This window comes from Chenopodium quinoa, unplaced genomic scaffold (assembly GCF_001683475.1).
Source record: "Chenopodium quinoa cultivar QQ74 unplaced genomic scaffold, ASM168347v1, whole genome shotgun sequence".
Lineage (NCBI taxonomy): Eukaryota > Viridiplantae > Streptophyta > Magnoliopsida > Caryophyllales > Amaranthaceae > Chenopodium > Chenopodium quinoa.
Genome location: NW_018745003.1, coordinates 589,587 through 606,430, shown reverse-complemented (window position 1 = coordinate 606,430; position 16,844 = coordinate 589,587). Strand labels below are relative to the sequence as shown.

At 41.8% G+C, this 16,844-nt stretch overlaps 2 protein-coding genes and 1 long non-coding RNA gene across 3 annotated transcripts; 2 read left to right on the top strand and 1 right to left on the bottom strand.

Moving 5' to 3' along the window:
• The first annotated feature begins 110 nt into the window (after nucleotides 1–110).
• LOC110707710 (ephrin type-B receptor 3-like) lies at nucleotides 111–3,749 on the top strand. Its single transcript, XM_021885747.1, has 7 exons — nucleotides 111–1,495; nucleotides 1,587–1,715; nucleotides 1,841–1,983; nucleotides 2,251–2,461; nucleotides 2,583–2,820; nucleotides 2,904–3,054; nucleotides 3,147–3,749. The coding sequence occupies exons 1-7, from the start codon at nucleotides 361–363 to the stop codon at nucleotides 3,456–3,458; spliced, it is 2,319 nt and encodes a 772-aa protein (XP_021741439.1). The 5' UTR covers nucleotides 111–360; the 3' UTR covers nucleotides 3,459–3,749.
• LOC110707713 lies at nucleotides 2,524–5,155 on the bottom strand. The gene is made up of 3 exons (XR_002508584.1): nucleotides 4,786–5,155; nucleotides 3,769–3,939; nucleotides 2,524–2,659 (listed from the first exon to the last, which is right to left on the bottom strand). It is a non-coding gene; the product is annotated as an uncharacterized LOC110707713 (long non-coding RNA).
• Nucleotides 5,156–5,250: 95 nt separating this feature from the next.
• LOC110707711 lies at nucleotides 5,251–8,044 on the top strand. The gene is made up of 2 exons (XM_021885748.1): nucleotides 5,251–7,511; nucleotides 7,613–8,044. Exons 1-2 carry the CDS (start codon nucleotides 5,991–5,993, stop codon nucleotides 7,811–7,813), a joined length of 1,722 nt encoding a protein of 573 aa, XP_021741440.1. The 5' UTR covers nucleotides 5,251–5,990; the 3' UTR covers nucleotides 7,814–8,044.
• Nucleotides 8,045–16,844: the final 8,800 nt, after the last annotated feature.

Sequence of the window (16,844 nt, the reverse complement as noted above, 5' to 3'; positions counted from 1 at the left end):
TCAAATGATTTTTGAAAAAAAAAAAAAAAACAACAACGATACCAAAAAAACCCTAATGTTTTTTTTTTTTTTTAATTTTTTTTTATGCTAATTATATGTGAAAAGGCATAGAAGAAAGAAGAATTTGAGTTAAATGAAAATTAGAAGTCAAATCTGTCAAAAAAAAAAAAAAAAGAAAAAAAAAAAGAAAAACAGAAGTCAAGATTAACGGCAATTATTAACTTCCTCGAATTGCAAGTTGAAAATATACACATGTACCAAGTTCAAAGACTTGAATTTTAAACCTCTCTTCAAAGTTAAGAGGGATAGGAAGATAACACACGCCACTAACTTCATGCATTAAGCTAGTGTAAAGCTCCAATGGAATATACAGTTAACTATCTCATGAAATTCTTGCTATTTCTAGTACAACTGATTTATACTATGGTCTACTATGTCGAGGCAGCTGATGGAATTAAAACATCATGGATTAGGTCAGGTTACTGGTTAACAGTGAGTGCGAATCCGGCTCCTGACATTGATTCTTCTCTCTTCACCCACCTCTATTGTGGTTTCGCCGGCTTAAACTCCACCACTTACCACCTCTCCATCCCTCCATCCGACCTCCAATACTTCGCTTCATTCACCTCCACTGTCAAACGAAACAACCCTTCAATCCAAACACTTCTTTCCATAGGAGATCAAAGTATCACACCCACTTTCTTATCTATGATCTCCAATTCTTCATCTAGGAAGTCTTTTATCAACTCCTCCATTCAAACAGCCTTAAGTTATGGTTTCAATGGTTTAGACATCTGTTGTTTTCTGCCCAACACCACCTCTGACTCCATAAACATGGCAAAACTCTTCAACGAGTGGCGGTCTGCTGTAGATAGTTCTCCTCATGAAAAAAGATTAATCTTAAGCATGGGCATCCATTACTTGCCTACAACTTCTACTTTTGATCATGATAAAAAAAATGGCACCGTCACCATTGATTTCCCTGTGGAAGCAATCCAGAGGACCTTTGATTGGGTTCATATGATGTCATTTGATTATTTTGTACCCCAAAAGGACAAATTTGTCCACCCTCATGCTGCATTGTATGACCCTTATAATCCCCATGCTAATACTGAGTATGGGCTTAACCAATGGATCAGCAAAGGTCTACCAGCAAACAAGATTTTGATAGGGATGCCGTACCATGGCTGGGTATGGACCCTTCTAAATCCGAAGGATAACCAGATTGGAGCTCCGGCTTCAGGTCCGGGTATCACTTCAGATGGGTCACTGGGCTACCGATGGATCAAGAGCTTTATGAAGAGTTATGCAGCTAAGAGCTTGTACAACTCTACTTATGTCGAGAATACTTGCTCATTTGGGTCTTTCTGGGTGGGATTCGACGATGTGGAGGCAATCAAAACCAAGGTTTTGTATGCTAAGAAAAAAGGCCTTCGTGGGTACAATGTCTTTCAAGTTGCTAATGATGATAACTGGGTTCTCTCTCAGGCTGCAGGTAATTCAAATTGTATGGTACAACATTCTGAATGATTTATTTCCCATGTTAAACTGTAGTAACACAAAATAAAAAGGAATATGTTTATCAGCTGATATAGCAGGTGGGAATCAGCTCAGTAAAAGGCAGGTTTTAGTTAAGGTGTTGATACCTGCGGCATGTATCTGCTGTTTCAGCTTAATCTTCTATTTTCTCAGAGCAAGACTGCTTAATTACGCCAGTAAGTACAGTTAAAGCATGACAGGCTTGGCAGCATGAATTTTGGAAATCAGTTGATTTTATTATGAGATAACAAAACAATCATATTTATATTTTTAATTTCTGTTTGGGGTGCTGTGTTCATAGGATCTGTAAGGACAGACACTCAAAACTTCAGTTACGATTCACCAGACGTGAAAGCATTCAGTTTCAAGGATATAAATACTGCCACAGATAAATTTTCATTTCACAGGAAGCTTGGAGAGGGTGGGTATGGACCAGTTTACAAGGTATGCAGACATGCAATGCTTCAGTATCTGAGTCTTGGATTATAGGAGTATGTTTTTAAGTCTTTGTCTGAGAGAATACAGGGAGAGGAAATACCTACAAAAACATAGAAGTTACTGAAACCAATAATGTAGGTCAGGTCAGTTTGATTCTCATAAGCGAATAAGGCTGAGTTTGGTTGAACGGAAAATTCTTTAGAGAAAAAGTAATTTCCCTCCTCATCCCTTCATATAAATACAGCCTAAGTAACATCTTATCCTCTGTTACAGGGCAAATTAAAGACAGGACAGGAAATTGCAGTAAAGAGACTTTCAAAAGCATCAAGCCAAGGATTTGAGCAGTTCAAGAATGAAGTTATGCTCACTGCAAGACTTCAGCATGTAAACTTAGTTAAGGTGATGGGATTTTGCGTGGAAAGAGAAGAAAAGATGCTTATCTACGAATACCTTCCAAATAGCAGCTTCGACTTTTACCTCTTCGGTATAGCTTTTGTTGGACTAAGTTCAACAATGACAGCAAATCTAGTTAATGAACTGCTGTAAACATAGACATAATGTTCTGACAGCTTATAGATTCCTCTGTGTCTTTTAAATCATTACAGATCCTGTGAAAAGTTTGCAGCTTGACTGGGGAAAGCGTGCTCACATCATTGAAGGAATTATTCAAGGCCTTCTGTACCTGCAAGAATACTCAAGGCTAACGATCATACATCGAGATCTAAAAGCTAGTAACATTTTACTTGACAAGGATTTAAATCCTAAAATTTCAGACTTTGGCATGGCAAGAATATTCCAAACAGATGAATATGAAGCAAATACAAGCAAGATTGTAGGAACATAGTGAGTATATGGTTATGCTTGTATTCTTGTTATTCACCAATTATTTAGGTTATACTCGGAAAAAATTAATCATATTTTGGCAGTGGATATGTCCCTCCGGAGTACGTGAAACAAGGAGTATACTCCAGAAAACATGATGTTTATAGCTTTGGAGTGCTGCTGCTGCAAATCATCAGTGGTAAGAGAAATAACCAATTCTATGGTGCTAATGAAGAATACAACCTCTTGGAATATGTAAGTAAAGCAGCCAGCTAAGTTATATAGTGAAATTTAAGTCCTGTATATGGAATATCTAATTTTGAAAAATATATATGGTTGTTGAAAAGGCATATGAATTGTGGAAAGAAGATGAAGGCAAGGAGTTTGTGGATCCATCATTAGACGATTCAAATTCAAAATATAAGCTGATGAGATGTATGCAAGTTGCTCTACTATGCGTTCAAGAGAAGCAGGAGGATAGACCATCCATGTTGGAAATTTCAGCCATTCTCAATAACAAAATTGAACACATTATGAACCCAAAAAGACCGGCGTTTTCCACCAAACCAGATGCAGAGCCAAGTCAGCAACTTCCATGCTCACAACATTTAAATTATTCTAATACTGATTCAGTATTATCTGAGCTTGAACCTCGATAATGTTCCATTGCCTCTCCCCCCCACCCCCTACCCCCACCAAAATTATACTCATTTTTGTTTGTTTTTAGATTTAAATTTAAAAGTTTTTCTGAGTTAATATATTATTAATCCCTCCAGCATGCAAGAAATCCTAAAGATATTGCTGATCCAACTCACGCAGAGGGAAATTCTTTACTTCAAAGGTTTAAAAAACAGAATTCTTATATTCATTTATGCGTGTAGAGGCAAATAAGAGCATACATGAGTTAGCCTTACAATTATTATACTAATCAGCCAAGCAATGCAATGTGCTATAAGCAAAACCACTTACCAGATATTTTCAACATTTAGTCCACATATGTCAACATAAACATTTGTCACTTCAAATCTATAAACATAAGCTCATTTATTTGGTTGATGCCAATATCTGAGATAGGTTCAATAGGCTGATCATCTTCAACAGTTGATGTCTTGAAAATTTGTGGCTCTCTGCTGTGCTCATCTGTCAAGCAAAACAGCACCAAAAGTCATGTCTGATCTCAAGTTCTCAACAATGCAAGTGTAAGGAAAACATTCAGGAAAATTAACGTTCTGTTGCAACTTTACAGCCATCTGAAGTTCTGAATTTCCATAAAAAAGTACTCCAACCATATCTTTTTAGTCTTTACACATTGACCATTTTTCTCACACAAAAAGATTCCAAATGTAAAGATTTAAAAAGAGACACAGGGACTAAAGAATACAGAGCATTACAGAACATAAGCTATCAATGCAGCTGTGGTCACAATTTACATAATTAATCAACTTGTTTTTATAGTAAAGAATACTACTTTCATAAACATTTCTTTAACATTTTAATGGGAAGGAAAAGAAGGATCAAACATCAATTACTATAATCTCTTTCAATTTTTTCTTTCATTTGTAGACCGTCATCGTTTACATGTTCTTTCATAAAAAAAACATCACAGAAGCAAATCCAAAAAAGATAGATAGATAGGTAGGTAGGTAGGTAGGTAGGTAGGTAGGTAGGTAGATAGATAGATAGATAGATAGATCAAAGTCTACAGTTTTTGACAGTGGAACAAGATTTTTTTTTATTTTTTTTTTTCCTAAAACACCTACATAATTTTCTAGAACTACCAAGATAATCTCATAATCACGATTATTAGACAAATTTTTATGTTCCCAAAACAACAATCACAAGAACAATCAAAAAAAAAATCCAAGAAAATAAAGATTCAACAAACACTTGATTAAATTTCAGATAGACAAATTAGAATTCAGATTTACAAACCCTAAATACAACATAATCTTCCCAAAATTTGAAAATTTAGAAAAAACAAATTACCTCCTCCAAATTTGGACGGTAGCTTTAAGGCGTAACTGAAGAAGCAGCACAGTGTTGTTCATAGCTAAAATTGTACTATTGCCGGGTGCAATGTAGCCGGTGAAAAATGCGGGCAACTGGAGGTTGCCGGTTATCACAGCGGCGCAGGAGAAGATGGTGACCGGCGACTGGTTAAGGTTGTTTTTCGGTGAAAACAGAGAGGAGAGAAAGAAACAAAATGGAAATTTTGCAGATATCGGAATTCCAGGCCCGTTCATTTCACCGTTTTAATTTCGAGGAACTAAAATTATTTTTGTTGAATTTAAATTACAGTATATTTTTACTTAACTGAAAATAATTTTAGGAAAATTTGTAAATTACAGCCATTTAAAGTTAGTATTTTGTAAATTGCAGCCATTTAAAAAAAAGGAAATTTTGAATTTTAGTACCTCAAAGTTGGGGTAATTGAATTTTAGTACCCATCTATTTTTTTTTTTAAATTAGTACCTCCAAAATGACAAAAGTATAGGTTTCAGTACATCCGTTACTATTCTGTCTGATTTGCCGTTTGTGGGCCCCAGCTACCAAACTTCCCTCCCTTTGTTCTTTCTCTCTCTTCGATTCTCATTCAATTCCCTCCATTTTACTCTCTTTGTCTCTCTTTGCCCTGTTCCTCCATAATCAAATGCTCAACCACATGCAATAACTCCATTGCCCAAATTCAACCACGTTTTCTTTCTCTCTCCACTGTCAATTGCTAGGTTGTAATTTTTTTTTTTTTTTTTGTTTTCATTGTACCTCTGCAATTGACTCAAAGGTGTCTTCTTTTGACTCAAAGCACACATCAGCAAGCTTCTGGGAAAGGTCAATCTTGGAGTCGTCATCTCCATTGAAAGAAGTGGGAGATTCTTCTGACAACGAACATGTATGATTTCCCCAACTTTTTGTACTGTCCATTAATGGTTTGTTGCGCAATTTTGATGAAATTTGTGGGTATTTTTGGAAAAAATTAATTAAACCCTAGATTACTGTGTTTGGATTAAAGTATCAATTTAATTGAAATTGATTTATAATTGAATGTTACAAATGCATGTGTTAGGGTATTTGTGTTGTTGCTTTATGGTAATTAGTGTAGGGTAATGCATGTTACAGTTGTTGTTATTGTTGTTTGTGATATAGAAAATTGGTTAATTAGATTGTTTATTCCTTAATTTGTAGAATCTCAAATGGATGAGCTTGATAACACTGTTGAGGAGGAGCAACACACTCTCAAAAAAGCTTGTACTTCATTAGTTTTGAGGAGGAGCCCTAGGTGGCAACAGTCCAACCTATTAACAGAAACTTGTAGTGCAGTTAGTGAGCCATTAGTGAGGAGGAGTCCTAGGTTTTCCTCAGGAAGTGAATTGAGGGTGGGAAATGATAAAGGGAAAGGGAAGCTGAGTGAAGTTGCTGGGTTGGGAAAGAGGATAGCCAAATCAGAGGGGAAAGGGAAGGGTAAGGCACAAAGGAAGCTGTTCATTGATGATGAGGAGAGTGATTCAGGTTCTTCTAGTGAGGACTTAAGTGACATAGACATAGATTGGAATCCAGGTGAGGAGGAAGAGGGTTATTCTGAAGATGAGGGATTGGGTGAGAGCACTGCTAACATCCTAGGTGAGGTGGAAAAGAGTTTGGCATTGGTTCATCCTGGGTGTTCAGGGCAGGGGAGTAAGCAGAAGTTGGATCAACTGGTGAAAGATCTAGGGCAGGGTGAAGTACAGCTTCATGAAGAAGAAACTGATGATGATGAGCTGAGAAGTGAGCATGGTTCTGATGAGGACATAGATGACAGTCCTTGGTTTAGGGAGGATACAGATTTCAAGAAACCTGTTGTGTTGGTGAAAAATCAGAAGTTCACTAACATTTTGGTGCTTAGGAATGCACTAAGAACTCATGCAATTGAAAATAGATATGAGTTCTATTTTCTACACAACAACAAAGAGAAGTTAACCACTTTCTGCAGGAAGAGATGTGGTTGTGAATGGGATTCAAAGAGGAGTAAGCTTCCTATTTGTAAGTGCAGTGAGGAAGTGAGGAGGTGCAAGTATAAGGTCATTGCAAGGCCTTTGTTCAAGAGTAGTGCTTGGCAAATCCAAGAACTGAAGTTGGAACACAATTGTATGAGGAGCAACATGAATGCCAATGTTACAGCAGAGTACTTGGCTGAGAGATATGTGGAAGAGTGGAGAAACAACCCTAGTTGGAAGATAAACAACTTTAGGGATAGGGTTTTGAGTGACTTGGGCATTAAGATTGGGTACTACAAGGCATGGTTAGCCAGGGGTAGGGCTAAATTCATGATATATGGCTCTGCTTCTGAACAGTATGCCAGAGTTTGGGATTATGGGAAGGCAGTGCAGAAATATAGCCCAGGGACTGTGGTGAATGTGGTGGTTGATGGATTGGATAGGCCAGAGCCACCACTATTCTTGAGGATGTATGTGTGCCTTTCCCCACTGGTAAGGGGTTTCTTAAAAGGCTGTAGGCCTTTAATAGGGGTGGATGGATGCCATTTGAAGGGCTCCTACCCTGGTCAGATTCTGGTGGCAGTGGGAAAGGATGGGAACAACAGCATCTACCCCTTTGCATGGGCTACTGTAGAGGTGGAGAACAAAGAAACTTGGTGCTGGTTCTTGGAGTGTTTGAAGCAAAGTTTGGATGACTTGGCAATGGGAGGTGGCTTCACTTACATGTCAGATAGGCAGAAGGTTAGTGAACTATCAATTTAGTGACTTTTTGTGGCATTTATTTTGAATTGACTGTGTTTTATTTGTTTACTCACATATAATTGTCATTTTTGTGTTTTTAGGGCCTTCTTGAGGCATTTGAGGAGGTGGTGCCCTTTGCTGAGAAGAGGTTTTGTGTGAGACACATATGGGCAAACTTCAAATTACAGTTCACAGGGTCCACATTCAAAGAGTTGTTTTGGAGTGCTGCTAGAGCTACAATATGGGTATGCTCTGTTCTTTGTTTGTTTATTAGTATGGCATTAGCTCATTTTTTGTCGTAAATCCAGATTTGTCTGTTATGTTCTTGCAGTATGTTAGCTAATATATGCCCTGTTCTATTTGTATGCTCAGTTTATGTGTTATTTGTTTGCTCAGTTTGTGAGGTCATTATGAATGCTCATTTTGTCATTAAAGTATGACTGGGCACTGTGTTTGCTCAGTTTGAATGCTGAATTTGTCATTTTTTGTGGAAAATCCAGATGTGATTAGTTTATAAGCATACTTATATGTAATTGCTTTGCACTTATTGTAGGCTGATTTTGAAATTGCAATGGAATCCATAAGGTTCCTTAGTGAGGATGCCTATGAATATCTTGACAACATCCCTGCCCAACATTGGTCTAGGCATGCCTTTTCAACTAATTGCAAATCTAATATGCTATTGAATAATATGTGTGAAACCTTCAATGCTTGCATTAGAGAAGCTAGGGACAAACCTATCCTAACCCAAATGGAATGGTTAAGGAGGTATGCAATGAAAAGACACAATGACAAGTGGGAGGGTGTGAAAAAAATTCAAGGAAAAGTCATGCCTTATGTGACTAAACTGTATGAGAGAATGGAGAGGGTGGCTAGGCACTGCATAGTGCAGGTCTCTAGGGATGACACTTATGAGGTCAACCTCAATTCAGACCAAGTAACTGTTGACCTTCAAAATAGGACATGCACATGCTACCACTGGCAATTAACTGGCCTCCCTTGTGTGCATGGATTTTCTTGTATATTAGACAAGAGAAGTGATCCAGAAGAGTATGTGGACCACTATTATACAAGGGAGAGATATTTAGAGGCATATGACTTGCCAGTACAGCCTATGCCAGGTCCCAAACACTGGGAAAAGATTCAACTAAGGGAGCCACTGCCACCACCTGTGAGAGTCATGCCTGGCAGACCTAAATCCAAAAAGAGAAAGAAGGAAAAGGGAGAGGGTGTAGCAGATGCAGCTGAGGGTACTTCACAAAAAAGGCAGAAGAGATGCCAAAAATTTGCTCAATTTGGACACTATGCAAAAACTTGCTCCAATATGCCTGCAGAAGTGAAAGAGCCTTCTTCCAAGCCTAACTCTATGGGAAAACCTGCTGTAAACACACCATGGGTGGTAGAACAGAGGAGAATCAAAGCTGCAAGAGCTTTAAACAAGGTTATTTCTGAAATTTTTCTCATTTATGTGTCATTTAGTTTGTTTTTCTTTGTCTTAATTTAGTATACATCCCCTAATTTTTGCAGACTACTCCTGGAGCATCAGCAGGACCTAACAGCATTGCCAATAAGAAGTTCCCACAAGAAGAGGCTAAGAAGAAGGCTGCTACTGCTGCAGCAAAAGCTTCCTCAACAGCTGCTGCAGCAGCATCATCTCAAGGAGCAGGAGCTGCTGCATCTCAAGGACCAAAGGCATCCTCAAAAACTGCTGCAGCAAAAGCATCTCAAGGAGCATCAGCACCCTCACAAGCAGCACCTTCTCAAAGGCCTAATACAAGGTCAAGGCAGAGTGCAGGAGCTGAGCCATACCTCTGCAGCCAAGCATCAACCACAACAACAGCAAAAAATACTACAGCAACAAGGCCAAGCAAGAAAAAAAATGAAGTGCAATTTCTGAAAATTGTTGAACCTATTTCTCTGACAGTATCCATTATGTATTCACTTTGATGAACTTATATATTTAGTAGTCACTTTTTGGACTTAGTCCCTTGTAAGTAGACATATTTATGTATATATGATATGACTCTATTTTATTAGATAAATGAAGCACATATATTTGAAGGCCAATATTTTTTGAAATTCATACATACATAAAGTGCAATATATAACTTAAGTTCAATACAAACCACAAATACAACTACAATTAAGAACCATACATAATTAGTAGGAAAATTAGTATCACTATACTTAGACATAATACCCTGGAATTCATCACCCTCCCCTAAACAAGTTTTATGACTACACAAACTCCTAAAACCATAACAAGTACACAAAATACAACAACTACAGTCAACTGAAGCCTGTCACCACTACCATTGTTGCCTGTCATCTTCTTCCTATCACCAGACAAGGCCTTGCATTTAGTCTTCAATGTGTCAACTTCATTTAGCAAACACCTCCTTTGCCCAACAAGATCATCAACCTCCCTTTGCAAAGAATTCATCTCAGACTTCATTAACTTCTTGTCAAGAGTGAGGTTGTTGATTACCTCCCTTTGCCACTCAGTTTACTCTAAGTCAACCCATTCAAAACATTTGCAACCCCTTGTCTCAGTGTTTGGATCCCAAAATTTACAAGCCTTGAACTTGCGCCCTGGATTCTCCCTCGTCCAAGATGTCAGCCTTGCTAGTGGCAACCCACAGTTACACTTCTTCAGTTTAGAGGGAGATTCAGTATTGCAGGACATTATGACTCCTGCAAACATCAAACAAAATAAAAATAGGGGCATTAGACAAAACACACTACAACAACAACAACACCACTTAGACACACCATGCATCACACAAACCTTGTTAAACTGGTGGCTGAGCACCATTATAGGGATAGCCAGGGGGTGGCCAATTCCCATTCTGTTTCTGCCTAAACTCCCACATACAATCTGCCAAGAACCCAGGATCATCAGTGGTGCCCACATGAATGGTGTAGATGTCCTTATTACCAAGCCTCCTAATCATTTTGAACACATCCCCATCATCCTCTAAATCCCTATATTTCCCTTTATAAATGTACTGGAATCTGGGAAACAAAATATCTATAGATCCTTCTACTGGATCGTCCATTTCACGCAAACGGTCTTCCCACTCTAAGCATTTATCCATCAAGTTGTCTTTACCTATTTCTACTTCAATGTCAATCACTACACTCAAGAACTTATATCTGAAAACTGATTAGGGGATTTCGCTCCCACCAATCGGAATGCGCCACGTGGGCCAATCAGGTCCTGCCAAGTGTCCCCCAGTTGGATCTGTCAGGGCTTGCCACGTGGCACGCGCTTATTCGTCCACCTTGGACCTATTATGTCATGACACGTGGCATACTCCATGCCTAATGGAGAAACCGGCCACCCAGGCCCAACTTCCGAGGGAAGCCCAATCAGCCCTAGGTTAACCTAAACCTAGGATTGGCACGTTTCCCAAGGTTATAAATACCTTCCTTAATCCTCATTAAGGGGGGAGGACAGGAATTACATGCTGATTACGCTAAAAACTCACATTAAACACTCTCACCTAGAGAGACCCAATCACTTTAATTTCCGCATTAATTACTCCTTAATCAAGTACTAACTTGACCGTTGGAGGCGGAGCTCCCACCACCAGGAGTCTCCGTTGTTTTGCAGGTACAGGCGTCCGGTCCCAGTCTCGGAATTGTAACTCTCCCGCAGGACATCAGAAAACCCCGAAACATTTGGCGCCGTCTGTGGGGAGAGTACTTCTGAGATGGCATCCAAGTCTGTACCGACTCCTGAAGAGAGGCGTCCCCTAGACGACCCTCAAGTTCAGTCGGACCACGATACTGAGAGTGAATTTGAAGTTGAAGCTCACACAGCTTCAGACGGGACCCTAAGGGCCCGACGTACCCGTCATACCGAAAGGAGGGAACGGGAACATCTTCAAACTGGAAGTGAGCCAGCAGGCGCACCGCCTGTTCGGCAGCAGCCGACTGATGGGTCTGCTCCCATCACAAGGAACGAACTCATGACCTTCATGAGGGACTTCAAGGGAGAAATTCAAGAGTTGATCAACAAGAATCCGCCTGCTCTGGACAAGGAGCAGTCGGCTAAGAAACCTTCCACTTCACTGAAGAGGAAGCCAGTTCAAGGGCGAGAGGCGACTCCTCATCCTAAATCTAGGAAGCAGGAGCCGACTGCCCTTGATTTCACAAAATACCGTTTTCCTACTCCAGGAAATAGGAAACCTGTTCGTCATATTCAGGCGGACGGGTCGAGGAAATCATACACAGACGCTCGGCTACTGCTAGAGCAGAAGAAGAGTGACCGATTGTCAGAGTCGGCCTCTACTTCAAACTTCCAAGACAGTCTGCGAAATACCTCAATGAGGCATACTCAGTCGTATCATGAGAGTCAGTCAGGCGGCACCTCCCGTCAGTCCGGCTTTCATAGCGACCAGGCGGTACCAAACTTACCGTTTGTACCGCAACAACAGTATTTTTTACAGCCACCTCCGTTTGGTGGACAAGCAGCAAAAAATGTCCAACCTATGGACTGGCAGCTACGGTTGCTTAGACTTGGTGAACAGCCGTCGGCCTTCTCCAAGGAAATTACTGAAGCTGCTCAGCCGGCCAAAGTGAAAAATGTATTAGTAGGCGCCTATGACGGCACTACTAACCCAGAAGACCATCTGATGGCATTCACCAACCTGATGTACCTTCAAGGGTTGGATGATCCCACCTGGTGCAAGTGTTTCCCAGCGACTCTCAAAGGAATTGCATAACAATGGTTCGGCAACCTGCCGACTGGTTGTGTAAATAGCTTCAGGACGCTTGCTTACTTATTCACCTCCAACTTCGCCATGAACATCCCTGCGAAGAAGACGACCCTTGATTTAGGAACAATTCAGCAGGGCGAGAAGGAGGGGCTTCGTTCTTACATCAGGCGGTTTAACCTGATGAGAATACAGATTCAAGGGTTACCAGATGAAGTAGCCTATACTGACTTTTTCAGAGGTCTCAAAGACGGGTCGACCTTCAAATTTGATTTGGTCCGAAAGAGGGTGGTGACTCTTCAAGAGGCCTTGATTGAAGCGGAAGCCTATATACAGGCGACTGATCTTTGTACGGTAAAACAGTCGGACGGGAAAAAGTTCGACAAAAGAGAAGGACAGAAACAGTCGTCAAACAAAGACGAGAAAAGAAAAGAGGTCTGGGCGGCTGATTCCTCTAAACAGCCGGCCCAGAAAAAGAAAAAAGAATTCAAACCATACTCCCCAAAGTATGCGTTTAACAAGGATAGCCAGTTTATCCTAAAGGAAATCAAGGGACGGATCTCAATTGAGAAGCCGGTCCCCATGAAGGGTTCTGCAAACAACCGGAACCAAGATAAATTCTGTGCTTATCATGAAGATGTTGGTCATCACACCAATGAATGCATCAGTCTCATGCGGTATCTGGACCGCCTGGCTGAACAAGGTGATCTTGACACTTATGTCAAGAAATCTACGGGGAACACTTCCTCGAAAAAGCAGTCGGCCAAAAAGAATCAACAGGCCGACAGCTCCGATACAGATGATGCAGTCGTCTACACCATTGCCGGCGGCTTCTCAGGAGGCGGCCCCACTATTAAGGGCAACAAAGACAATATCAGACGGTTAGATGTAAATTCCGTTCACCAAGAACGGCCCTCCAAATATTCATTTCCTGCGATTGTCATCACTGAAGAAGATCTAGGAGGGGTAAGAGGGCCGCATGACGACCCTATCGTTATTGAATGTAAAGTGGCCAACCAGAGAGTTGGCCGAATCCTCATAGATACCGGAAGCTCCTCAGATCTCATCAGTCGCAAATGTCTGTCGAAACTAAAATATCAGACTGATTGCATACATCCGGCATCCCACCCTTTAGTAGGGTTTGGAGGAGGAGTCGTCCACCCAGTGGGACGAGTGGATTTACCCATTCGCCTGGGTGAGAAAGGGGAAGGACGACACATGGTAGTCCGGTTCCTGGTAGTAGAAGAACTCTCGGCCTACAACATGATTCTGGGACGACCAACCCTGAATAATTCCAAGGCTGTTATAATCCCATCTCTTATGTTGCTCAAGTTTGAGAGGGATAATGGAACAGTCAGGTCCCTAAGGGGAGATCAGAGGATGGCCCGAGAGTGCTATCTCTCGGATGTCAAGCCTACTGTTATGGCCACTATGTCGAGCGGTGGAAAAATAGACCTTGACAATGTCAAGGAGAGTGCACCTGTTCAAGAGGCAGGCGGCAAGAAGAGAAAGGCATCCCAGACAGGGGCCGCAAGAAAAGACAGAAAATAGCAATCATTGGCAGAGGAGCGGTCGGATGAATTCCGCCCTCAGCCGGCTGGTGAGCATACGGACCTAATCTTAGATGACTCGCGTCCTGACAGAACAGTTAAAGTTGGGACGACTGCTCTAAAGGTCCTGGGTGACGATTTTCACAAACTATTGAAAGAATACAAGGACATCTTTGCCTTCGAAGTCCATGAAATGCCAGGAATTAGTCCTGATCTGGCGGTACATAAACTGGCTGTGGATCCGAAAAAGAAGCCGGTTCGGCAGAAGAAACGGAACCATGGCGAAGAAAGAAGTCAGGCGGCAGCCGCCGAAGTTAAAAAATTACTTGATGCAGGGTTCATTCGGCAATGTTACTTCCCGGACTGGGTTGCAAATGTGGTGCTTGTTAAAAAGCCGAATGGCACCTGGCGAATGTGTGTAGACTACACAGACTTAAACAAGGCGTGTCCTAAAGACAGTTACCCTCTGCCTAAAATTGATAACCTAGTCGACTCAACAGCCGGCCATGCTTTGATGATCTTTATGGACGCCTACTCTGGTTTCCATCAAATTCCTTTATGGAAGAAAGATCAGGAGAAGACGGCCTTCGTCACTGATCAAGGATTATACTGTTACACGGTCATGCCGTTTGGTCTTAAGAATGCCCCGGCCACTTTCCAGAGAATGATAAACAGTGTGTTCTTTGATCAGATTGGGAGAAATGTCGAGGCATATATTGATGATATGATTGTCAAGTCTAAACTTCAGCAAGATCATCTGTCGGACCTCCGAGAAACTTTCGCCACACTCAGGCGGCACCATGTCATGCTCAATCCCAAGAAATGTGTCTTTGGAGTTGAGTCTGGGAAATTTCTCGGATTCCTTATCAATCAGAGAGGAATAGAGGCGAACCCTGAGAAGGTACAGGCGGTCATCGACATGCAGTCGCTTCGTACCATCCGAGAGGTTCAGAAGTTAACAGGTTGTCTGGCGGCCTTGGGAAGATTTCTAAGCTGATCAGGCGACAAATGCCTATACTTTTTTCAAGAAATTAAGAAAAAGGCAAGGTTTGAATGGGGGCCGGATGCTGAGGCGGCCTTCCAGAAATTGAAAGTTCACTTGCATTCCTTGCCGAGGCTGGTCAGCCCTTTGCCCAAAGAAGTACTCTACATGTACCTGGCCGTCTCTGATCATGCGTTAAGCGCTGTTCTCCTTGCTGAAAGAGACGGCTGTCAGCTCCCGGTCTACTTTGTCAGTCACGTACTGAAAAATGCCGAGTTGAGGTATCCCTTAGTGGAGAAATTTGGTCTTGCACTCTTCATGGCTGTTAAAAAATTGAAGCCCTACTTTTTGGCACATGCAGTCGTCGTGTATACAGATCAACCTATCAAGCGGCCACTGACTATCATGGAGTTGTCAGGCCGAATGATCAAATGGGCCATAGAAATTCAGAGTCTCGAAGTTACTTTCGAGCCTAGAAAAGCAGTGAAGGGGCAAGCCTTTGCTGACTTTATTGTTGAGATGACTCGTCCCCCTGACTCTCAAGTTCCAGACCAAGTCTGGAAGGTATATGTGGACGGAAGCTCTACTTCAAATGGCTGTGGAGCAGGCGTCATATGTCAGTCGCCGGAGGGCGACAGGTACGAGTATCCAATCAGGGCATATCTGGCAAATGGTACCCTGCCGGATGATCATCAACAGGCGGCAACACTGAAAAAACGAGCAACCAGTTTTGAAATAATAAAGGGAGAACTTCACAAAAGGGGGTACCTTCAACCCTTCTTAAAGTGTGTTACTCCAGAAAAGGGACAAGAGATACTAGACGATCTTCACTCTGGTTACTGTGCTTCCCATATAGGCGGTAGGACGCTTGCTCAACGGGCAAGGCGGCAGGGCTACTTTTGGTCTACCTTAGAAGCAGATGCGATGGTGATGGTGAAAAAGTGTGACAAGTGCCAAAGGTTTGGCAAACTAATTCACCGTCCGGCTACTGACCTCACTACCATTCATAGCCCACTACCGTTTGCTAAGTGGGGCATGGACATTCTGGGTCCATATACGCCTGCTACAGGCGGAAGGAGGTACATACTTGTTGCCGTCGACTACTTCACTAAATGGGTAGAGGCGGAGGCTGTAAAGGGAATCAAGACGAAGGATGTAATTTCATTCATTTGGAAAAATGTCATCACTCGGTTCGGGGTTCCCATGTCTATGGTTTTTGATAATGGTCCCCAATTTGAGACACCTGTTCTCAAAAGCTGGTTGGGTGACCAAGGAATTGCACACTACTTTGCATCTGTCGGCCGTCCACAAGCAAACGGTCAGGTAGAAGCCTTTAATAAAATCATCTCAGACGGTCTCAAGAAAAAGATTGAACGAGCAGGCGGCCTATGGGCGGATGAATTACCACATGTTCTCTGGGCCATTAGGACGACTGAAAAAGGGGCGACTGGAGAAACTCCATTCCTCCTAACTTATGGTGCGGAAGCTGTTCTTCCAATAGAACACTACGAGCCGACTCTTCGAGTAATGCTATATGACGAAGAGGCAAACTGGGAAGCCATGCGCCTGGCATTAGACTCACTTCCTGAAAGGAGGGGCAATGCTGTCTTGCGCCATGAAATTTACCGCCTGAGAATGACTAGATCATACAACAAAAAAGTACACAGGCGTCCACTCAAAGCGGGGGACTTTGTACTTAGAAAAATGGAAGCAGTTGGTAGGGCTAATGAGTCTGGCAAACTAACTCCCAACTGGGAAGGACCCTACCGAATCTGTGAAGAGGTCAGGGACGGTACCTACCGGCTGGAAACACCAGACGGACAACCGTTGCCTCGAACTTGGAATGTAGATAATCTTAAGAAATATTTCTTTTGAATGATGTAAATAATCAAGGGCTACTTAATAAAAGTCTGCACTTAATATTCAATTTTGTACTAAGAGGGGCACGCCTACTAACAAATAGTCGGCTACTCTCCATGTTTAATTTTTATTCTTACTTGAGAGGGGCATGCCGTCTGTACAATTACAGTCGGCTACTCTCCATTGAGAATTTTACTCTCTTCAGAGGGGCATGCCGCCT